At 39.6% G+C, this 23,595-nt stretch overlaps 3 protein-coding genes across 3 annotated transcripts; 1 reads left to right on the top strand and 2 right to left on the bottom strand.

Annotated features, from left to right (window-relative positions):
* Nucleotides 1-2,377: 2,377 nt before the first annotated feature.
* On the top strand, nucleotides 2,378-9,018 carry nelfcd (negative elongation factor complex member C/D). Its single transcript, XM_086292074.1, has 15 exons — nucleotides 2,378-2,588; nucleotides 4,106-4,218; nucleotides 4,303-4,412; nucleotides 4,513-4,622; nucleotides 4,711-4,818; nucleotides 5,698-5,850; nucleotides 5,990-6,120; nucleotides 6,241-6,406; nucleotides 6,497-6,631; nucleotides 6,714-6,853; nucleotides 7,606-7,720; nucleotides 7,806-7,901; nucleotides 8,006-8,146; nucleotides 8,432-8,561; nucleotides 8,675-9,018. Exons 1-15 carry the CDS (start codon nucleotides 2,532-2,534, stop codon nucleotides 8,707-8,709), a joined length of 1,740 nt encoding a protein of 579 aa, XP_086148200.1. The 5' UTR covers nucleotides 2,378-2,531; the 3' UTR covers nucleotides 8,710-9,018.
* Nucleotides 9,019-10,560: 1,542 nt separating this feature from the next.
* LOC147330492 (cathepsin Z-like) lies at nucleotides 10,561-16,480 on the bottom strand. The gene is made up of 6 exons (XM_086292075.1): nucleotides 16,211-16,480; nucleotides 14,462-14,625; nucleotides 14,137-14,316; nucleotides 13,577-13,727; nucleotides 11,533-11,695; nucleotides 10,561-11,337 (listed from the first exon to the last, which is right to left on the bottom strand). The coding sequence occupies exons 1-6, from the start codon at nucleotides 16,336-16,338 to the stop codon at nucleotides 11,212-11,214; spliced, it is 912 nt and encodes a 303-aa protein (XP_086148201.1). The 5' UTR covers nucleotides 16,339-16,480; the 3' UTR covers nucleotides 10,561-11,211.
* Nucleotides 16,481-17,175: 695 nt separating this feature from the next.
* On the bottom strand, nucleotides 17,176-21,681 carry LOC147330491 (cathepsin Z-like). The gene is made up of 6 exons (XM_086292073.1): nucleotides 21,492-21,681; nucleotides 20,296-20,459; nucleotides 19,976-20,155; nucleotides 19,114-19,264; nucleotides 18,153-18,315; nucleotides 17,176-17,957 (listed from the first exon to the last, which is right to left on the bottom strand). Exons 1-6 carry the CDS (start codon nucleotides 21,617-21,619, stop codon nucleotides 17,832-17,834), a joined length of 912 nt encoding a protein of 303 aa, XP_086148199.1. The 5' UTR covers nucleotides 21,620-21,681; the 3' UTR covers nucleotides 17,176-17,831.
* Between the last annotated feature and the right edge of the window lie 1,914 nt (nucleotides 21,682-23,595).

Here is a 23,595-nt window from a genome sequence, read left to right as displayed (position 1 = left end):
CGGCTGGACTCCTCAGTACTCGGCGTTGAATACCATGAAAGTTAGTTTGTGGATTTTCAGCTGTTTTTTGTTTGTTTTTTAAATTGTGTGTGTGTGTGTGTGTGTGTGTGTGTGTGTGTGTGTGTGTATTTTTTTTTCTTTTTTTTTTTTTCTTTTTTTTTTTCCCCCCCATCCATTTTGGAAGAGGAAAAGATGTTCAGTGATCCTCAAGTCGACAGGAAATTAACACAGGTCACAGGTAAACTGATCGCTTCAGAAACAGTCACTTCAACCTGTTGGGGAGACTTCAGAATTTATTTCGTCTCCTTTGCTTAATAACTGTGAGCTTGTAGCATACTTCATTCAATAGAAAACACAAACTTGAGTGGGGGGGGGCATTTATTTGTGATTGTTTAACAGACACAGGTATTCATTGCCACTAATATAATTCCTCACATGTAAATTCAATTAACTGCAGAAAGAGCTCAGCATACACACACTATCACAGGCTCCAGTGTCTGCTGGCAAGCCAAAAATGAAATTCACTTGTTCTTTCTCAAGCACAACTTTTGACATACTATTCTTTTAAAACCCAATAAAGGGTTGTTTAGTTGGCTATCCTGTTTATTTGAACCGTTCGTAATTTAAAAGTCTATACTGTACTCTGTGGCTCATATGTTTAGATACACTAACTTTGTAAAAATTTATATATAGCCCTAATTTGTGGTCAACGCTAACGTACAGGGAACAGTATGCCACAAGATACAGGTAAGAAGGCTGCTGACCAAAGAGGAGAGGAGTTGTGCATGAGTCCGATGGCTGAGCCAACAGGTATACATCACGGGTGGTCTTACTGAACATTATGTGGATGGAGTCTCCACCAGATTTATTAATTCTATTGAATGAATTATAATAATAAAAAGAGTGATCTATGCACGTTTTCAGCAGAGTCTGAACCAATCTTTCAGAATTAAAAACAAAGTACTAATTTCTGCAATGTAGTATATGACCAATAGAGGGCGTCAAAGTAAAGGCATAAATTACATCGTCCATTCCCCAACTCTCTGTGAATGGTACTCATGGCCTTTCATCAGTGGGCCTTGATCAGTGGTTGTTGATCAATGGTCATGAGAATTTGCATAGTTAGGATGAAGGAACTGACCTCACAAGGATGTTAAACTCGTTTTTTTTTTAGTTTTTTTTTTTTTTATCAAGGGCCACATACAGCCCACTTTGATCTTAAACCGGCCAGACCACTGAAACCCTCCTTTCTATTGTTGTAAAGACGATTACCTGCACATTTAACCCCTGAAATAGTTTAATATAAGAAAAAGAAGTACTATTCTGACAGTATATCCTACATTTTCCACATGATATAGAAATTCTGCTGGAGGAAATGAAAGAAATCTTTCAGTGCTACACTTTGGGCTTAAATTTTAAGAAATGTGTAAAATTACAGAAGAAATTCTGGTAACTCAGCCCAGACAGTCGGTGTTCTTCTCTAAAGTAGACAAGGCAGGACGTGGATACTCTGTTTTGACAGACTCACTTAGTGCACACTTAAAATAGTTTAGGCCTCTGTAATGCATGCATGCAAATCTAAAGAAACTATTTTCACATCCTGTAAAGCTTTACCATCTGCACCTTCTGTAACATATTTTCACTAATCTAAGAGATCATTTTTGTTGGTCTAATGCTATTTTACTCGACAGTCCTGCTGTCGGTTATAATGTGCACAATGTAATATGTGGACTTTTAGTGCCTTCAGAAATGCCTTAAACAGTTGTGCTAATTATATGAACTACTTAGTTTATATTAGTAAGAAGTAAATAGTAAACATTCCTCTGGTTTTTACAAAGGTCTACCTGAAGATAAATTGGTCACATGCAGTACTATGCAAATATTTTAATCACTCCTCATTTCTTTATATTTTGTTTACAAGAAGCCAGAGTTTCTATTGTTTTATTTCTTTTAAGTGCTCTTGAGCAATACTTCACAAAGCTTTCTGAATGTCTTCTTTTTACCTGACCATTTTCAAAGGAATGGGTTTTTTTTGTTTGTTAAACCACTTAACCCTGAACCATGCACTTCAAGAAGGCTGCAGAACTATTCCTAAAGACTACTTAAAAAATTATGAGAAAGCTTGCCTAAGACATCTGAGATTCCAGTGATTGTACCAAATAGTGGCTTTCGAGTTCATTAGCATTGCAAAAACTCAGTTTTTCCCTTATATGTTGTTATTTCCATTTATGTTTTTAAAGTTTAAATAAATCACTGCACCCTTTTCCAGTTTTCCTTGCAAAAGTTTACCATTTTAAGTACTAAACAAAGGAAACTCCAATCGGTTTGAGCCTGAAAGTCTAAACTCAGGGAGAAATCCCACGAATGGGGCGTGGCCTACAGCCTCGCCATTTTCCTCCTGTGTTGTTGTTAGCTTGCTGGCTAAGCTGACTGTCAGCCCGGTTTCTGCTGTTAAACGAGTCAGTGCATGATTTAAATACAACAGGTGTGTTATTGCAGCGGTTACCAACGTCCCTGCTTTCCCCGTGACCATGGACGAGGAATATTACAGCGGTTCCGGAGACTGGGAAGGCACGGAGGGTAGCATGGTGAGATCGCGACTTGTTGCTGTTTGGCTCTCGGTTAGCTAGCCAGCATTAGCATCGCTGGAGTCACAGCAGCTGATGATTAATTGTCAGACCCTCGTTATCTTTAATACAAGAGCTGATGTGCTGAGACAAGTGCTTCCGGTACTCTAAAGATGCATTGTATAGTCTAAACTCTGGCTTTGTTAGCCAGCTGCAGGCTAACTAACGACACAGCTGCTTCATGTTCATGTTACAAACTGGTGATCAACTCGCTATAGGTTCAAGTTTGTTTTATTTCTGACTAAAATATCTGATAAAATAAATTGATAAAACATATTTTATCTCTGATTTGGAACAACAGAAAACAGAATCGACTGTTTTGATAGTGTTCACACAGTCGTGGTTACAAAGGAGAAATCGCACCTGTGTCAATTCTAAGGTTTTGTAAATCAGGACATGATAAAAATTGACCCACTTTGGGCCAAGCTTTAGCTGTTGGACCATTTGACTCTAGAACACTTTGGTATACCGAGGAGCTCATAGTTGACTCAATGTTTACAAGACGCTCAGGTCCTGTGGCTGCAAAACGAGTCCAAATCATCAGCCCTCCACCACGAACTTTAACCTTTAACATGATAACTGAAGTCTGTAGAGTCTGAGATGTAGTTCTTGGGTTTTTGCAGTTTTTCTGAGCATGGCATGCTCTGACTTTGAGGTGAATTTGATGGGATGGGTTCTCTGGGGAACAGAGACACCTGAATGCTCCAGAGCAGCAAACTGCCAGTTAGGGCTGCCACGATTGGTCGACTAGTCACGATTACGTCAACTATCAAGATCGTCGACGGCTGATTTAATAGTCGATGCTTGTTTGAAGCTTTGTAAGATCCCAAAAGACGCAAGAATAAGTAGTAGAATTTAAGAGTGTAATAACGGACTGAAATAGAAGATGGTAGCACTGCATGTACAAGGATGCCAGCTGCCATTAAACCCTGAAGAAGAAGAAGCTGTGTGTGTAATCAACATCGTGAGTGAAGTATTGTGATAACGCATCGTGCAGTGTCTGGTGATTGTCACTTCTAGGAACGGATGGTTTTTATTATGTCCTCATATATAAACTATGACTGTAGAAGTTAAGTTTGCCTTCAATATGGCACCTTGTTCCGTTTTTAGTGTGCATGTTTTTCAAACAGTAGTAAATCAGGATAAGGTGATAGTCACATAGACCTGTATTCAACTAGAAGAGACAAGAAAATAAGCTCAAATTGTTAGAGCTGTGTGTTTTAAGCGAAACTTCTGCTTAGTTACTGAACTGAAGCACAAACCTGATGTCTACATATCCGTGTCTTTTAACTTGGATGATTATTAGGAAACCTGCTCAGAGTCTAATAATAACATCTTGTATAGCACCTGTCGATTCTCCTCTACCTTGTAGCTACACCATAATATGTCACTATATGCAAATGAGAACCAGAGTATTACTTATTATTCCCAAGATAGATGAATCACTTTAGAAGCATCTGCATCACTGTGTATTTCAGGAGGATGGTTACGGTGAAGGAGAAAATGATGGGAAAATCCAGGAAGCTTGCCTGGAGAAATTCTCCAGCAGGGATTACATCATGGAGCCTGCTATCTTCAGCACCCTCAAAACGTAAGTGTCTGCACTCTCATGTAAATGTAATATAAGTTTTGTTAAAAAGACATTTATTGATTAACAACCATGTTGTTTCTGCAGGTATTTTCAAGCAGGTGGCTCTCCAGAACATGTCATCCAGCTTCTCTCTGAAAATTACTCTGCCGTGGCTCAGACTGTTAATCTGCTGGCTGAGTGGCTCATCCAGATGGGTACCTGTCAGACTACTCGTCTTACTGTTGTTGTGTCAGAAAGCTATTTTTAGTTTGTCTTACTGATGGCTTTTCATTAATGTGTAATGTAATTATTCAGGTGTGGAGCCTGCACAGGTCCAAGAACGAGTAGAAAATCACCTCAAGAGTCTTCTGATAAAACACTTTGACCCCCAGAAAGCTGATTCCATCTTCACCGTTGAGGGAGAGGTGAGATCTCTAAACACCCGGGGTAATTACATATATGACAAATGAAAGTGGTGAGAAACCTTGAGAAACCAGTCTCCTGCCCTTTTAGACTCCTGCTTGGCTTGAGCAGATGATAGCGCACACAACGTGGAGAGATCTCTTCTATAAGCTGGCGGAGGCTCACCCAGATTGCCTGATGCTCAACTTCACTGTAAAGGTATAGTAGTAGCTGTGGAAACAGTAAGAGCAGCAGGTGCTGAAGATTAGGACATGAACACAAACTAACCAATAGAAAGAGTCAAGTTAAAGATTTTAACTTTAAATTTGTTTCTGATGTTCTGTCATTGTGGTTTACACTCATTGGACACATTATTAGGGACACTTTGCTTGGAGCAGAACTGCCTTAATTCTTCATGCTGGGAAAATTCCTCAGATTTTGGTCCACATTGATCCTGTGCAACGTTCAAAGTCACTTATATCAACTTTCTTTCTCATTCTGATGCTCGTTTAATCTTCAGCAGGTTGCCTTGATCATGTCTACACACACTGATCTGCCATGTGACTGATATGATTTGTATGACCGATTTAAGAATCAGATATTCAGAGACATTTGCATCTAATTTTTTTCAGACACATGAAACACAGACAGATTTATCTGTGTTTTATTTTTTATGTGTAGTTTTTTTTATTTATTTGTATATGCTCTGTCCAACTCTTCTTAGATCAGTTAGATTTTGTTTTAGTGAGATCCCATGTAAGTATTGGCAGCAGGGAAGTTGCAGAGGGCCCTCTGGTGGACAAACTATGCAACAGTTAATGCCAATACCAATAGATCAGCAGAAAAGGTAATGTAGGCCTGCCAGTAAATCAGTCTGGCTCTGCATGGGTTTGACTCATTAGTTATTTTTGTTAATGTGCAGCTAAACAGGTGCACATAAAAACATGGTCAGTAAGTGTATTGTTGTAATTGTAATTCACACGATTATGAAAATTCACCTTAATAGAATCATTTTTCTTATTTTTTTGATACATTTTTGCAGCTTGATGACTTGGACTGTCACTGCTTCTTTTCAGTATTGTGTTTGTGTTTGTTTAGCTCATTTCAGATGCAGGTTACCAGGGCGAGATCACCAGCGTGTCCACAGCCTGCCAACAGCTGGAAGTTTTCTCTCGGGTGTTGAGAACATCTTTGGCCACGCTGCTAGACGGAGGAGAAGAAAACCTGGAGAAGAACCTGCCCGAATTTGCTGTGAGGATTACTTTGCGTGTCTGTTCTGTCAACCATCAAAGATCTGTAAAATATGTATCTTTTTGTCTCTATGTGCCACTTTTTTAAAAGTGCTGTAAGTAATGGTCTCTGATGAGCTGCGCCCGACTCTTTCCAACAGAAAATGGTGTGTCACGGCGAGCACACCTACCTCTTTGCCCAGGCAATGATGTCCATCCTTGCTCAGGAGGAACAGGGAGGTTCAGCTGTCCGCAGGATCGGCCAGGAGGTGCAAAAGTCTGCACATGAGAGGTAACGTTGTCAACGGATGTGGTCAAAGTGATCAAGCGAATGTGATTAACTGTGAGATTAGAGTTTTGTGGATGAGCTTGAGTAATAAAAACGATGCAATAAAGGTGGTTTATATTGCAGAGGTCACGATGCCAGTCAGATAACCCTTGCGCTTGGTACAGCGGCAGCCTACCCTCGAGCCTGCCAGGCTCTTGGCGCCATGTTGTCCAAAGGAGCCCTGAATCCTGCTGATATAACAGTTCTGTTCAAGATGTTTAGCAGCATGGACCCTCCTCCTGTCGAACTGGTGAGTTCAGAACATTCTTCCTGCTGTTTATGTCCAGTGTTTACTAACTAAAGCACTCTGAATTTAAGCACTTGTCTGTCTTGTCTTTAGATCAGAGTGCCAGCCTTTCTCGACCTGTTTATGCAGTCGCTTTTCAAGCCTGGATCGAAGATCAACCAAGACCATAAACACAAATACATCCACATTTTAGCCTATGCTGCCAGTGTGGTGGAGACCTGGAAAAAGGTACAAAAAACAATGATGCTGTGTGCATTGTTAATTTAAATCATATAATAATGAAAATATGCTTATTTTATCCCAATTCCAGAACAAGCGAGTGAACATTAATAAAGATGAGCTGAAGTCAACCTCTAAGGCTATTGAGACCGTGCACAACCTGTGCTGCAATGAGAACAAAGGAGCCACAGAGCTGATTGCTGAGCTCGGCACTTTGTACCAGTGCATCAGGTGAGTGTTTGACAAGAGCTTTCAAATATGAAATATTGGTTAGTTGGTTTCATCGTATCTAATGCGACTCTTCTATCATCTAACACACTAATCTTAACCCCATCATGCAGTGAATCTTTGTAAAGGAGTGTAAGGGTTATTGAGACATGTTGCAATGGTTGTTAAGCATCGTTTTACCAGGAAAAGATGCACTTTTAATCAGTGAAAATGAACAAGGTTATTTATTAGAATACAGCTCTTTCAGTGCTCACTTCACCATCGTAGTTACTTTCACCTCTGTTTTTCTTTCTGAAGCAACAAATCTAGTGATGTTACCAGACTGTGCAGTTAATTTTGATATTTTCATAGGCACTGAAAACAGTTCAATATTTTGAAGCAGAACCCGTACAGTCGGATTTGTGTGTCATAATGTTTTCATTGTTGTAGAGTAAGGTCTGTAGTAAGAGTAGGAAGTATATTGTGTTAAAGAAGAAACAAAGGGGAAACTTGAAGCAACAGCATTTTTAATATGTTGATCTTCAGTTAATCATTCAAAGCCTGAATACAGCCGAGCTCGAGCTGATGGGCTTCCAAGATTTACCAGAAGAAATGTGCAAATGAAAAATCTATTTACATGTATGATTATTTAGTTTTATACCATTAGACTCTATTGTGTGTATATACGGTACAGAAGGGTTCAAATATTGGTACTTAAAGTAAAACCGGAGTTTGAGAGCCAGACTTCCACACTGACTGACTGTCTGTGTGTTCAGGTTTCCAGTGGTTGCTATGGGAGTTCTGAAGTGGGTGGACTGGACGGTGTCCGAGCCGCGGTACTTCCAGCTGCAAACAGACCACACCCCCGTCCATTTAGCTTTACTGGATGAGGTGCGACACTGCTGCAAGATGAAAGATTAAATTGTGTTTAATTTGCGGAGCTTAAAGTTCAAACATTAAAATTTTCTCTGCACAGATCTGTACATGTCACCAGCTGCTGCACCCGCAGGTCCTCCAGCTGCTCATCAAGCTCTTTGAGACCGAGCACTCTCAGCTGGACGTCATGGAGCAGGTGGGCGTTGTGTGCCTCGCATGCTTTTAATTCCAGCTTGTTAACAGACGCCTGTGTGTTGTAGCTCTGAGCTGACAGCATGTTTGTTTTATTTCCCCCTCCAGTTGGAGTTGAAGAAGACTCTGCTGGACCGAATGGTTCACCTGCTGAGTCGTGGCTACGTGCTGCCCGTCGTCAGCTACATCCGCAAATGTCTGGAGAAACTCAACACAGATATCTCCCTCATTAGATATTTTGTCACTGAGGTAACAGCTGCTTATGGAAATCTGGTTTATGTGTGCACTCTTTCCTGTCAGGTCTGTTCTCCTGTTGTTTGTTCAATTTCAGCTTTGCACAGATTAATGTTCACTGTTTCCATTCCTGTTATTGGATAGTGACGTCTTTACCCGAGTAGTTGGTATATTTGATCTAGAATCTTCATAAAACACCTGAAGTTGATGCTCTATAATTGGTAAATGTGGAAATAAGACACTGTTTCAGTACATCAGACCTTTGTGAACAGAGCTCAGTGTGAGATATTTCTCTTAAAGGTGCTGGATGTGATCGCTCCTCCCTATACGTCGGACTTTGTTCAACTCTTCTTGCCGATCCTTGAGAACGACAGCATCGCAGGAACGATCCGCACAGATGGAGAACACGACGCTGTTGCTGAGTTTATCGGTAAGTGGCGAGAAAGGAAAGTTTATAGAAAGTCTATTATTCCTTTAATAAATAAAAGGAAGTCTTTGGGCTCTCATCCGTCTGAAGCACTAACGTGGGTGATTGTTTTTCAGCCCACTGCAAGTCAAACTTCATCATGATCAACTGATGTGGAATTGACACCCAAAAAGGGAGACGTAAAGGAGGTGGAAGATCTGTTATCTGATAAGCAGGTGCTTGTGGCTGAAGCACATAGCTTGGAGGTGGATTTTTCATTTTGGCAAAGTGAAGTGGAAATTAGTTTCTGTTAAGGAAACATGAAAGCAGATGTGACTGTCGCTGAGCTGGCTGAGTGGTGTGAAAGTAATGACCCAGATTTATCTGACGATGCAGCTGAACGTTGCTTTTTTTACCTGTATATTTGATTTTCTATATTTTATGTTGGTCTGAGCTCTTTTAAAATAAACTTTAAAATGTTGCTTGTTTCTGTTTTTGTTTTTCATACAGTCTCGGACTGCGTAAATATAATCGGCTCCCTCTCGTGCATTTTATTTGCATGAGAGTTTGTTTTAATATGGAGATCTGTAAACCTCAAAAGCCGCATATTTAATTGAAGCAGGTGATTACACACCACTTTTATTTGAAGTTTTTGTTTTCGGTTTGTTTCCAGGCTGACTTTGACGATTTCAGGTTAGTTCTTATAATTTTCATAGTCTTCTTTAGTCTTTTAATGATACGAGATATTTCTCAGATGCAGATTTAAGAAATTTAAAATACTAATTGCAAGGCAAACAGTACTGGAGGTAGTGAACTCACAATCTCAAAAATACATCACCAAAGCCTTTGAAGCTGGTTGTGTAAGACATTTAAATACATTGTTTTATTTTTCCCATTCGGTGTATTGTGACCTCTCCCTCTTTTTAAAGCTAGGGGTCATTAGCATCAGTGGTCCCCTGCTAAGTCCTAGTGAACCAATGACTGTTTAACGATGCAAATTAGACCTCTTTAAAACATATTGTTTAGTTCTACCTTTCTTTTCTTTTGTGTATGCTGACAGCCTTTCTGCACTCCTTACTGTCTTAAGAATTGTAAAATTGTCACTTATGTAGTTATCTAAATACTTACCATTGGCTAACAATGACAAATGGTAGAGGAAGTGTTCCTTTAGGAGAAGCAGCACCTGTGTAGTCAGGTGTATTGAAACACCTGACTACACCAGCAGACAGGCAATCACCACTGAGAGAGGATCTGTATCTGTTAATCTTTATCACTAAAAATGTGTGTTCACAAATGAACATGGGTTCAAAGAGAAGCAACATCTTCCCTGCTGGCGTGTAAGAATGTTGCTCTTCAGATGGCTTGAAGGAAACTGCAACTTTCTGATAAAGGCCATCACCGGGCTGTGCATTTCACCTGCACAGGCTCTTGATTTACAGTTGGTATGTAGTTCATTCTTTGCAGGTCTGTCCCATTAATAGAAAATGCAAGATCTGCTTTTCAGTCTGAATTTTCAACTCACTTTAATTTCTGCTCTCAGGTCCTACACTCTCTCTAGCTTTACCCAGGCCGAGCCACCTGACAGTTTTTCCTTCCCACTGTCGCCACGTGCTTCCTCATAAGGAATCACCCGATTGTTTGGCTTTCTCTGTAAACGAGAGAACTCAATCAGGTGATGGTATAAAGGGCCGTGAGGCGACAGTGATTCGATACTATACAAATAAAATGGAACTGATTTGAATTAACTAATAGAAAACTTGTTTTTACCTTTCTGTGCCTTTTCTCCTTTTGTGTATCTGCTGGTATGAAGACTGCTTATTTTGCAAAAAGCTTCTTTCAGTAAACTTCAGAAGCCTCTGAAATGTACTGGGCAAACTGCATCTTCCAAAGATCATCACTGTGTATTGGAGGAAATCATCTTCACCTGACTGACATCAATTAATGACGTGTGTATTAAAGTAAAGACAGTGGATGGTAAAATAGAAAAGCCTGAGAGGTTTCTATAAAACATTCTAACTCAAAGGACAGATGAAGTGTTTATTGGTACAGTTTGAAAACAAATTGTCACAATGAAATATTTTGGGTTCAAAGTGTTCATCATAAAACAAATTACAAGAATCTATATTTGACTCAAACTGCACACAAAGGCACACAAAGTATGTTTATTTCAGTTTTTGCATTCTTCCCTGTGTAGTGCAACATTTTCAGTAGCAGTAACGCCACACACTGCAAACATTCGGCATCAGAGCAGTGCAGCAGAAAGTGTGATAGTTGTGTTCTTTGGCTGAATCACTGTGAATTTACAAATTAAAACTAAAAGCTTTCCTATGCTGTCTCAATACTGTAGGTTACAAAAAACCCTCTTTATTTACTGTGATGACTGTTGCATGGCCTGAATTTTTCTGCAGCACAAAAACTTGCATCATTCTTCTTTCTGATAAAACCCTTTAAAAGTTTAAATCTGTAAAACAGCCTGCACACCTCTCTGTGGTAATCAGACAGTTTGAATCGGCATAAACAGTTTGATATTCAGCTGGAAGACCCTGATAATGATTTAGGTTTAAAAAAAAAAAAAAGAAAAACCTGAACTTATTCCCTTCTTAACATTAAAACACAAAAAGCTTTTCTTTGGAAGGCATCGGAGTGTCTGCCCACAATCTGACACTGGGCTCCTCTAGAGGTAGTCCTTGGGTACGATTGGGTCTCCGTACATGCAGTCCTCCTCTACTGCCAGGTTGTACTTACTGCCACTTCCTCCCTTGTAGGCACTGGTCACGATCCTGAGCCAGCCCTTTTCACCCTGAAGGCAAAAATAAAGAAGCCAAGACTTAAATAAGAAAGTCATTCTTTTAAGAAATCAGATACAGGATTTCTTTCTCAAATGAAATAATATTCTTGTATTTGTGACCGCGAAAATGCATTTGATTTGATAAAACCGGCTGCAAATTAAACAGCAACGAGAGGACATTTCATTAGCTATCTGGCATCGACTCACCCATGGCTCTCCCCAAGAGTTGCGTACGATCCAGTATTCGACATCGTCTTCCACTCCCCATCCTGCCACTGACACGATGTGGTTGATGAAGGCCTCCTCCTGGTACTCAGAGTAGAGACCTCCAGTGTACGCATCCAGCTTATCTGTGGCCATAATCCCGCAGCTAAGAAATTAAAAATCATTAAATACCACAGGTTACTTCCTCTTTCTGCTTAAAAGTTGCAGCAGTCACTGATGAGTTTAATGCTCTGCTGCACTGACAACATTTCAGCAGCAGATGATTGGATGCTGAAATGATGAAGCCTAGAGAAGCTACTTTAAACCACAGATCTTCTTGACTGCAGATTTAATTTAATAAACATTTATTTCCAAGACAGAAACATGATTCAAAGAAACTACAAAAGCTGCTCAACCCACCACCTTCTAAACAGAGTCAAAATGGGTCAGGGTTGTCAAACTGCCAGGGACAGGCAAATACACTTTACTGACATCACACTATAATGATTGTAGCTTATGTATGTACAGTACGTTCCCCATCACCCCCTAGACGAGCAGACCGACCTTGATGAAACTATATCTATATTTCGCATTCAACTATTTTATGCGATTCCCACAATCGTATATATTGGTACATTTGCTAGTAATAAATAATACAAGGCCCACTCTTACAATCAAACCTTCAACAAAAACTCAACTAGCTGCCATCACACAATTCAGTAAGTGAAGCACAAATATATACTTTGCTCACAAAAATCCTTGTGTAAAAGCGAAACACTATGCCTTTCATTGGGTTTTTACACATTTCCAAAAATCTCAACATGACAACTCAATGACTGGGAAATGTCAATAAAATTGGATGCTTATTAAAACCTAAGAACTACAAATACTCTCATCTGTCATTGCAATCACTTTATAATCTGCAAATAATGAGGATTTGCCCTCTGAGGTTTAAGTTTGACATGTGCCTATAATGCCACAAATGACAATTCACTTTCACTGCAATTGAAGGCGGTATATAAAACTACACTTCTGTCCTACTGAAGCTCAACCCAGAGACAAACGGTTTCAGTATAATCTTTATGTAGCTCCAACAGCTTCACACCTCAGATTTCAACTAACAGAAACGAGACAAGAGGAAGTAGGAGTATTCTAGCTGCACCATATTTAGTACCCGATCACACTACAAACTCTCGTGCATCATGTGCTTATTGTCATCACATTCATATACTGTATTTTTAACAAAATGTGAGTACATTTTGTTGAGTGGAAACTGAGTGGATAATGGAACCAAACCTTGAAAGGGAGAAATGTCACATGAGTCATACTTTTGATTCTTTTAAAAATCTGCGGGTGGATCGATCCAAATATTAATTTTTATAGATACCGGTGCTAGTGTTGCTATCAGATCAATACTTGTGTGTTATGATCCATTCAATATGTAGCCCGCTTCATTGTTTTAAATATATATATTTTGGGGAATTGAAAAAATGATACCTCAAACATGTACTTTGTCTCGACTGTCACGTCTATTTATTTATAGCCTGTACCACATTTAAACAAATGAAAGTTGGCCCAAAGAACAAATTAATTATTAAATCAGCGATTTCATGTTTACAGAATTTGTATATCGATGACAATTTTTCTCATAAATCATGACACACTGCTCTCCCCTACATAAGCTGCCTTTATAGTTTGAAAGAATCGGTAACAGTAGTGGCAATACTGCACTTCTAGTTACTTGGTATTGGACAGATACCAAAATTTGTAGTACTGCATAGCTTTTTTCAAATCTACATTGTTATAAATATTTTAAAATTCACTTTGCTAGAACAAAATTATTTTTTAGAGATTTCTTTTTGCCTTTTTAGCAATTATTAGAAAGGAAAGTATGGAATGACAGGAAAAGGTTTAGGGTGGAAATCAGGATTCTAACTAGTGTCCTATGTTGGTTTGGGATATCTGCTTTATTATTAAGATTGAATAATCAAGTAAAACAAAGCAACCAGAATGGACTATTTTATAAACGTATGAAAAAGCTGCAAACCTGATCGGCCCATGCGCGTAAATCTCTGCCATCATCTTCTCTCTCCCACTGACGGATCCGTAATCTCCCACCTTCCACAGAGTGTAGTTACTCACAATATTGCACACTCCAAAAGTGGTGCAGGTGCCACATTGGTTGAATTTATTGCAATCTTTAGAGAGAGAGAAACAGAACATACATGGCTCAGCCTCACAGGGACATGCAGCAGCCAGCCAGGGGAACATTTTGACCTTAAAAACACAAATGTATTTTCTTCTAACAAATTCTGATGAAGTCCTTTAAATATATTTACTAATCTTAGTTGTTGCATATTTGAAAGAGTCTGTCTACTCTTGCACATGTGGTGAAATACAGTAAATCCTGTGCATTTTAGCCTACACTGTGTAAAAACCTTTTAACGTCAATAATCATATTCCCCTAGGTTATCAGAACAGCATTCATCTATCTTGCAGGAGTGTCCTGAGCCAAAACAGGGCCTCTTAGATTAGCACTGAGTAAACATATGATGTTGAAGCATATGATCATCACTCTGGTCACTGTGTACACTGTGAAAGTCTTACCCTGGTCTTTAGCCTGGTAGTTATTACAGGTCTCATCTGGGATCCCGTGATTGTTAGCATATTCCCAAACCCCAGTGTGGTCTCCTCCGTGGCACGAGCCGGCATCACCGCAGTCGATCACATTCTGGACAGACAGGTAGGCAGATGGCCACGCTCCTTTCCGCTTAATGTTGATTCGATCTGATTTAATGCAAATAAGAAATAAGTAGCAGCCATTACTTTCTGTTCATCAATGTCCCTTCTATGGAAAGAAGAAGTGAAAGCACACCTGTGTCATAGACTTGTGATGTACAATGTGACATAGTTAAGCTTTGCTGAGTCATACCTGCCATCGCACTGGTGCTGCCATGTGCCCAGCAGGACCCACAGTACTGGGGAATGTGCTGGTTGCGAGTAGTGCTGACGTAGTTGGTGCCATTGATGTTCCTCCAGTCCCACGACTTCGGCAGATCAGAAATCTTCAAATACTCGTGAGGACGAGGTGCGGTCCTGTGAACATACGTGTCATTGCACACAGTTACTGGATCAGTCTGATGTTTAAGTTTAATGTCCCCGCTACAACATATAAAGTCTGTTTGAAAATCTTCTTGCTCTTCTGTTTCAGTTCCTCTCTTTAAAAAATAACTTTTAAAGTCTTGATACAAGATGCAAAAGAATTGTCCTTCTCACTAGTCTGATGTGCAAAACCTCACATTACAGCTGCAGTATTGAGAAGAATACACAGATATCGTGTGCTCTGTCAGTCCATACCATATAGATTACACATATTACTGGTATTACACAAATGTAATACCGGTAACATACAAAATGAGCCACCCCTCATTTCTTTAGATTTTGCTCAGAAAATGGGAAATTGGTGCAGTACTTTATTGAAATACAGTATATTAAGCAAAAACAGGGTTTGCACAGTTCTAACTTATCTTTCGGGTCTTGTGTCTCAGGTCTTTTTTTCACTATTTCTTAAGGACATTGTTTATCTGCTGCAGAGAGTTTTTTAAGCCCTGCAACATTTTCATTGTTCCTCTATTTTTCCAGTTTCCTTAATTTTTAAGGACACATTACACTACATGCATATGCCAACTTTCCAGCCAATAGCACAGCTTGTTGAAAAAAAAAAATACTATTTTATATCTCTCACTGTGTGTTTCATAGATTTAACAGAAGAAATTGGAACAAATAATTGTACTTATGCTAGGAAAAATGGTTCTTTTTTTGTAGACACAACACTGGTTAATCCCTTGGTCAGGTCAGATACAATGACTAGACTAAAAAGGAGAGAAAAAACAGACAATGTCCAAAGAAAAACCGTGAAAGACCTTCAGAGAGCCTGAAGAACTACTTTAAAGATCACATTAAAAAAATTACAAGGCAAGTCTGGCTCCTTGGAAGCAAAATATAAAGACACGAGGGGAAGTTTGAGAGTTTGCAAAGCACTGCAAATCCTTCTTTAACATACCGAATATCTATTTTTGCACTGGTTTCAGAAATATGGCACAAATCAGTTCAAGTTCAAACTAAATAGCTCTCAATTTTATTGTTTTTATTTCACATAGAAGCGCAGATTGCACATAAAGACGCCTTGTATTTAATATTTGTTCTGACAGAGATTTGGGAACGACACGTTGTTATTTCTGAACTCCTGGCTGTTTAGCAGCTGTTTTTGAATCTAAATGAGTCTTTGGGGGCTGATGGTTGAGCTGCAGGGAACTTCCGCAAAAACGGATCCGCCAAATCCCGTGACTTGTACCGACCGAGAAAACAGGTTTTTTTCTTTTGTTACACATTCCAAAAACAAAGCAAATAAAACAAGGGATTTAAACGGTCTGATTTTGACTTCCAGTACATCTGTGTACGGCTTATTTAATTCTTTTATATTGAATTATTTATTCATATAAATCTATTAAAGAATAAATAACTTCTTAGTTAAGGTTATTTACAATAGCCAGTTTAGCTAACAGACGGCTGTCGCGAGCCTCGGTTAGTTACTTAGATACTTAAACCCGCTTCTCTTTATAGTTTAAACTACTTGCTATGCTTTATGTAAAAAAGCGACATAAGCTTTTGTTGAACTTACCGCAGTCCAAAGCCGCCTCTCTTCGGTGAGGGGACATAGCACGGCTCCTTCTGCTTAAAAAATACTCCAGCCGACACCTCAGACAGCACGGCCGAAAACAGCACAAGAACCGCGGCTTTGAGAGCCATCTCTGACACCGAGCAGTGCTTTAGTTACGGGACCAGAAGATACTCACTTCTAGAGTTTTAGTCCGCTGCATAAATAACCTGAGAGTGAGTTGGGTGGATGCATGCAGTAAAGATTAACCGGTGCCGATACTAGTCACATGACCCCAACTACGAAAGCCCACGTGATTTACAAGGAAATCACAAGTCATGTTGTGGCATGTGTGAGAATGCTCTTAGTGTCGCACTGTCTGTGCAGCTCAGTTTTAATAATGTTGTAATGACAGTGAAAAACTATCCTAAACTACAAGAGAGGAATTATTAAGCAATGTGACAAGATAAGATGAAATTAAACATATAAGATTCGTTTTTACAATTCTTAAGACAGTAAGGAGTGCAGAAAGGCTGTCAGCATACACAAAAGAATAAAAGAAAGCTAGAACTAAACAATATGTTTTAAAGAGGTAAACTTCAGAAGCCTCTGAAATGTACTGGGCAAACTGCATCTTCCAAAGATCATCACTGTGTATTGGAGGAAATCATCGGGTAGCATAAATATAGTCTGGTTAGCTAACGGGGCCAAAGGTCATCACTAGATTCTGTTTCCTACCTGAGATGCTCTGCCAGCATCTTCATTTGCAGCTTTCTTGAGTGTCTTTCTAACTTATGTCAAAAGCACGCTCTGCTGGGTGAGATCAGGTGATTGTATTGTTATGGAATAATAAAAGATCGCCATGAAACTGACTGTCAGTTCATCTTCACCTGACTGACGTCAATTAATGACGTGTGTATTAAAGTAAAGACAGTGGATGGTAAAATAGAAAAGCCTGAGAGGTTTCTATAAAACATTCTAACTCAAAGGACAGATGAAGTGTTTATTGGTACAGTTTGAAAACAAATTGTCACAATGAAATATTTTGGGTTCAAAGTGTTCATCATAAAACAAATGGCAAATTACAAGAATCTATATTTGACTCAAACTGCACACAAAGGCACACAAAGTATGTTTATTTCAGTTTTTGCATTCTTCCCTGTGTAGTGCAACATTTTCAGTAGCAGTAACGCCACACACTGCAAACATTCGGCATCAGAGCAGTGCAGCAGAAAGTGTGATAGTTGTGTTCTTTGGCTGAATCACTGTGAATTTACAAATTAAAACTAAAAGCTTTCCTATGCTGTCTCAATACTGTAGGTTACAAAAAACCCTCTTTATTTACTGTGATGACTGTTGCATGGCCTGAATTTTTCTGCAGCACAAAAGCTTGCATCATTCTTCTTTCTGATAAAACCCTTTAAAAGTTTAAATCTGTAAAACAGCCTGCACACCTCTCTGTGGTAATCAGACAGTTTGAATCGGCATAAACAGTTTGATATTCAGCTGGAAGACCCTGATAATGATTTAGGTTTAAAAAAAAAAAAGAAAAACCTGAACTTATTCCCTTCTTAACATTAAAACACAAAAAGCTTTTCTTTGGAAGGCATCGGAGTGTCTGCCCACAATCTGACACTGGGCTCCTCTAGAGGTAGTCCTTGGGTACGATTGGGTCTCCGTACATGCAGTCCTCCTCTACTGCCAGGTTGTACTTACTGCCACTTCCTCCCTTGTAGGCACTGGTCACGATCCTGAGCCAGCCCTTTTCACCCTGAAGGCAAAAATAAAGAAGCCAAGACTTAAATAAGAAAGTCATTCTTTTAAGAAATCAGATACAGGATTTCTTTCTCAAATGAAATAATATTCTTGTATTTGTGACCGCGAAAATGCATTTGATTTGATAAAACCGGCTGCAAATTAAACAGCAACGAGAGGACATTTCATTAGCTATCTGGCATCGACTCACCCATGGCTCTCCCCAAGAGTTGCGTACGATCCAGTATTCGACATCGTCTTCCACTCCCCATCCTGCCACTGACACGATGTGGTTGATGAAGGCCTCCTCCTGGTACTCAGAGTAGAGACCTCCAGTGTACGCATCCAGCTTATCTGTGGCCATAATCCCGCAGCTAAGAAATTAAAAATCATTAAATACCACAGGTTACTTCCTCTTTCTGCTTAAAAGTTGCAGCAGTCACTGATGAGTTTAATGCTCTGCTGCACTGACAACATTTCAGCAGCAGATGATTGGATGCTGAAATGATGAAGCCTAGAGAAGCTACTTTAAACCACAGATCTTCTTGACTGCAGATTTAATTTAATGAACATTTATTTCCAAGACAGAAACATGATTCAAAGAAACTACAAAAGCTGCTCAACCCACCACCTTCTAAACAGAGTCAAAATGGGTCATACTTTTGATTCTTTTAAAAATCTGCGGGTGGATCGATCCAAATATTAATTTTTATAGATACCGGTGCTAGTGTTGCTATCACATCAATACTTGTGTGTTATGATCCATTCAATATGTAGCCCGCTTCATTGTTTTAAATATATATATTTTTGGGAATTGAAAAATTATACCTCATACATGTACTTTTTGTGTTGACTGTCAGGTCTATTTATTTATAGCCTGTACCACATTTAAACAAATGAAAGTTGGCCCAGAGAACTAATTAATTATTAAATCAGTGATTTCATGTTTACAGAATTTGTATATCGATGACAATTTTTCTCATAAATCATGACACACTGCTCTCCCCTACATAAGTATGGAATGACAGGAAAAGGTTTAGGGTGGAAATCAGGATTCTAACTAGTGTCCTATGTTGGTTTGGGATATCTGCTTTATTATTAAGATTGAATAATCAAGTAAAACAAAGCAACCAGAATGGACTATTTTATAAACGTATGAAAAAGTTGCAAACCTGATCGGCCCATGCGCGTAAATCTCTGCCATCATCTTCTCTCTCCCACTGACGGATCCGTAATCTCCCACCTTCCACAGGGTGTAGTTACTCACAATATTGCACACTCCAAAAGTGGTGCAGGTGCCACATTGGTTGAATTTATTGCAATCTTTAGAGAGAGAGAAACAGAACATACATGGCTCAGCCTCACAGGAACATGCAGCAGCCAGCCAGGGGAACATTTTGACCTTAAAAACACAAATGTATTGTCTTCTAACAAATTCTGATGAAGTCCTTTAACCTCCTAAGACCCAAACTCTTTCACGGCATGCATTTTTAATTTCTCTTTGATATTTGGGCCGATTGGGACCTGATGAATGTAAAAACAAAGAATTACCAGATCTTTTTTTAACTAATTTTTGTTTCTAAGAAAAATGAAAGCCACATATGAGGATATTCGTTTAAAATTTCGATAGAACAGTGGCAGCATAATGTCCTCGTAAGTGGATATCAGGCCCTTGTAGAGCAAAATTGAGTATTTTGGTCTAAATAACCCAAAATTTGATGTCCACATATGTGGACGCCAGGTCCTAGGAGGTTAAATATATTTACTAATCTTAGTTGTTGCATATTTGAAAGAGTCTGTCTACTCTTGCACATGTGATGAAATACAGTAAATCCTGTGCATTTTAGCCTACACTGTGTAAAAACCTTTTAACGTCAATAATCATATTCCCCTAGGTTATCAGAACAGCATTCATCTATCTTGCAGGAGTGTCCTGAGCCAAAACAGGGCCTCTTAGATTAGCACTGAGTAAACATATGATGTTGAAGCATATGATCATCACTCTGGTCACTGTGTACACTGTGAAAGTCTTACCCTGGTCTTTAGCCTGGTAGTTATTACAGGTCTCATCTGGGATCCCGTGATTGTTAGCATATTCCCAAACCCCAGTGTGGTCTCCTCCGTGGCACGAGCCGGCATCACCGCAGTCGATCACATTCTGGACAGACAGGTAGGCAGATGGCCACGCTCCTTTCCGCTTAATGTTGATTCGATCTGATTTAATGCAAATAAGAAATAAGTAGCAGCCATTACTTTCTGTTCATCAATGTCCCTTCTATGGAAAGAAGAAGTGAAAGCACACCTGTGTCATAGTCATGTACAATGTGACATAGTTAAGCTTTGCTGAGTCATACCTGCCATCGCACTGGTGCTGCCATGTGCCCAGCAGGACCCACAGTACTGGGGAATGTGCTGGTTGCGAGTAGTGCTGACGTAGTTGGTGCCATTGATGTTCCTCCAGTCCCACGACTTCGGCAGATCAGAAATCTTCAAATACTCGTGAGGACGAGGTGCGGTCCTGTGAACATACGTGTCATTGCACACAGTTACTGGATCAGTCTGATGTTTAAGTTTGATGTCCCCGCTACAACATATAAAGTCTGTTTGAAAATCTTCTTGCTCTTCTGTTTCAGTTCCTCTCTTTAAAAAATAACTTTTAAAGTCTTGATACAAGATGCAAAATAATTGTCCTTCTCACTAGTCTGATGTGCAAAACCTCACATTACAGCTGCAGTATTGAGAAGAATACACAGATATCGTGTGCTCTGTCAGTCCATACCATATAGATTACACATATTACTGGTATTACACAAATGTAATACCAGTAACATACAAAATGAGTCTTGAGCCACCCCTCATTTCTTTAGATTTTGCTCAGAAAATGGGAAATTGGTGCAGTACTTTATTGAAATACAGTATATTAAGCAAAAACAGGGTTTGCACAGTTCTAACTTATCTTTCGGGTCTTGTGTCTCAGGTCTTTTTTTCACTATTTCTTAAGGACATTGTTTATCTGCTGCAGAGAGTTTTTTAAGCCCTGCAACATTTTCATTGTTCCTCTATTTTTCCAGTTTCCTTAATTTTTAAGGACACATTACACTACATGCTGTCATATGCCAACTTTCCAGCCAATAGCACAGCTTGTTGAAAAAAAAAAATACTATTTTATATCTCTCACTGTGTGTTTCATAGATTTAACAGAAGAAATTGGAACAAATAATTGTACTTATGCTAGGAAAAATGGTTCTTTTTTTGTAGACACAACACTGGTTAATCCCTTGGTCAGGTCAGATACAATGACTAGACTAAAAAGGAGAGAAAAAACAGACAATGTCCAAAGAAAAACCGTGAAAGACCTTCAGAGAGCCTGAAGAACTACTTTAAAGATCACATTAAAAAAATTACAAGGCAAGTCTGGCTCCTTGGAAGCAAAATATAAAGACACGAGGGGAAGTTTGAGAGTTTGCAAAGCACTGCAAATCCTTCTTTAACATACTGAATATCTATTTTTGCACTGGTTTCAAGCGACATAAGCCTTTGTTGAACTTACCGCAGTCCAAAGCCGCCTCTCTTCGGTGAGGGGACATAGCACGGCTCCTTCTGCTTAAAAAATACTCCAGCCGACACCTCAGACAGCACGGCCGAAAACAGCACAAGAACCGCGGCTTTGAGAGCCATCTCTGACACCGAGCAGTGCTTTAGTTACGGGACCAGGAGATACTCACTTCTAGAGTATCTATCCTAAATTGCAAGAGAGTAATTATTAAGCAATGTCACAAGATAAGATGAAATTAAACATAAAAGATTCATTATGTGCTGCTGTTTTGTATGCACATTTCTAGTGTATTACTGTCAGTGAATACTTTATTAGGTACAACTCCTGGTTGGTTGGAACCTTAGTTGTCATTTGAGTACAGTGACCTCGCTGTCATGTTCAAGAAACCATGATGATCAGAGTGTTATAACATGGTTTATTATAAGATGGGTACACTTTGGTCATTACATAGCTGACAAGGTCAGCAATAGGCTGTGGTGTTGAAACAAAGCTGAGTTGGTATTAAGGAGCCCAAAGTGTGTGCCAAAATGTAATCCCCGCACCATTACACCACCACCGCCCTGAACTGTTTTGGCAGGATGGATCTGAATGTCGCAAGAGAAATCAAGGCTCATCATTCAAAAGTTCATCTTTCACATCTTTTATGATCCAATTTTGGTGAGCCCATGTGATTTGCACCGTTTCCTGTTCTTAGCTGACAGGAATCACATCTGGTGTGGTCTTCTTCTGCTTCAATGTTCCATGTGTTGTGTATTCAGAGATGCTCTTCTGCTTATCTTGATTATATTATAATGAGTTACTGTTACCTTCCTATCTGTTTGAAGCCGTCTAGGGATCCTCCTCTGATCTCTGACACCAACGAGACATTTTTGCTCAGAGAACAGCCACCCCCTGGATCTTTGATTCTTTGTTTATTCTTCTTGTGCAGGAAAATCCTAGTAGTTCAGCAGCTTTTGGAATAGGCCACCCAGCAACATCAACCATGCCACATTCAATCTCACTTAAATAACTTTCCTTCCTCGTTCTGATGCTCAGTTTGTCTGTTTGTCAGCTCATATGAGCTGTTCGCACTAAAGTAAAAAGCACCATCACTTCATGTGCGGATACCCTTTCGGCGCCAGCTGCGGTCGCAAGGCTGGCACGGAACAAAAACTCCCTGATAACGACTGTGTTTAGTCTGTTCCTTCCCATTCCATGCAAGGCCACCTGGGTTGGCTGGAAGACTGTTTACTTAGCCTAGCAGGGTGAAGGACACTGTCTCAGCTGAACTCTGGACACGCACACACTCATCCAACCTCCCTTTCCAAACGCCTTCAATGCTTGTTCCCTCCTGGGAACACGGCGGGTCTGAGCCCACGCTGGAATGGTAGCGCTGGGCAGGACGGCTGCTGTGTTTGATTACTCCTCACCCCCCACCCGACCTTGTGGCTTGTCATGTGTTCCATAAGGTTGTGCTGTGGACATTTATGTGCTTTTTTGTGCAGAGGAGTTTTTTTGTTCTCTGTTCTCATGCTGTCCAGCATGAGTAGAGGTCTCTTTTTTTCCTCTTGTACTTTCCCATTGTAGTGTATATTTCAGTGTTTTTTTTCTGTAACGCTACCGATCTCCGACCTGTATCCCCATGTGATGTCTGTGTTGTGTGTGTAAGGTCGGGGGGGTGGGGTGGGGGTGTCCTATTTCACTGCAGGGCAACCTGCACGTGGCGAATAAAGCCTTGATTGATTGATTGATTTATTGAGCTTTAGTCATACCAAGGTTTAAGCCTAAAAACACCCTATTTTTTGTGACATTATCCAATACAAGAGGTTATTACTCACACACACACCACAAATCTTTAGACACAGAGGGATGTTTTAACCTGGAGATGATTAGGAAATGCTTAATCATCTCCTACTTAATCAAACTACAATGAAATCAGCGTGGTTAATTAAAAAGCTGTAATCTGATGAGAAATTGGTAACAGTAGAGAGTAGATTTGCCTCAGAAGTGTTCTTATGAAGCCTTGTGATGACTATTGCTGTGAGTAACATACACACACACATATATATACATATATAAATAAAATAGAGTTGCACTGAATACTTTTTTTTTTTTAGGT

Source organism: Aulonocara sp. 'chitande type north' Nkhata Bay, linkage group LG5 (genome assembly GCF_057382095.1).
Source record: "Aulonocara sp. 'chitande type north' Nkhata Bay isolate Kocher_YH1m ecotype deep benthic linkage group LG5, A_spYH_male_GT1.1, whole genome shotgun sequence".
Classification (NCBI taxonomy): domain Eukaryota; kingdom Metazoa; phylum Chordata; class Actinopteri; order Cichliformes; family Cichlidae; genus Aulonocara; species Aulonocara sp. 'chitande type north' Nkhata Bay.
The sequence above is the reverse complement of the archived record's forward strand: the minus strand, read 5'-3'. Positions and strand labels throughout refer to the sequence as shown.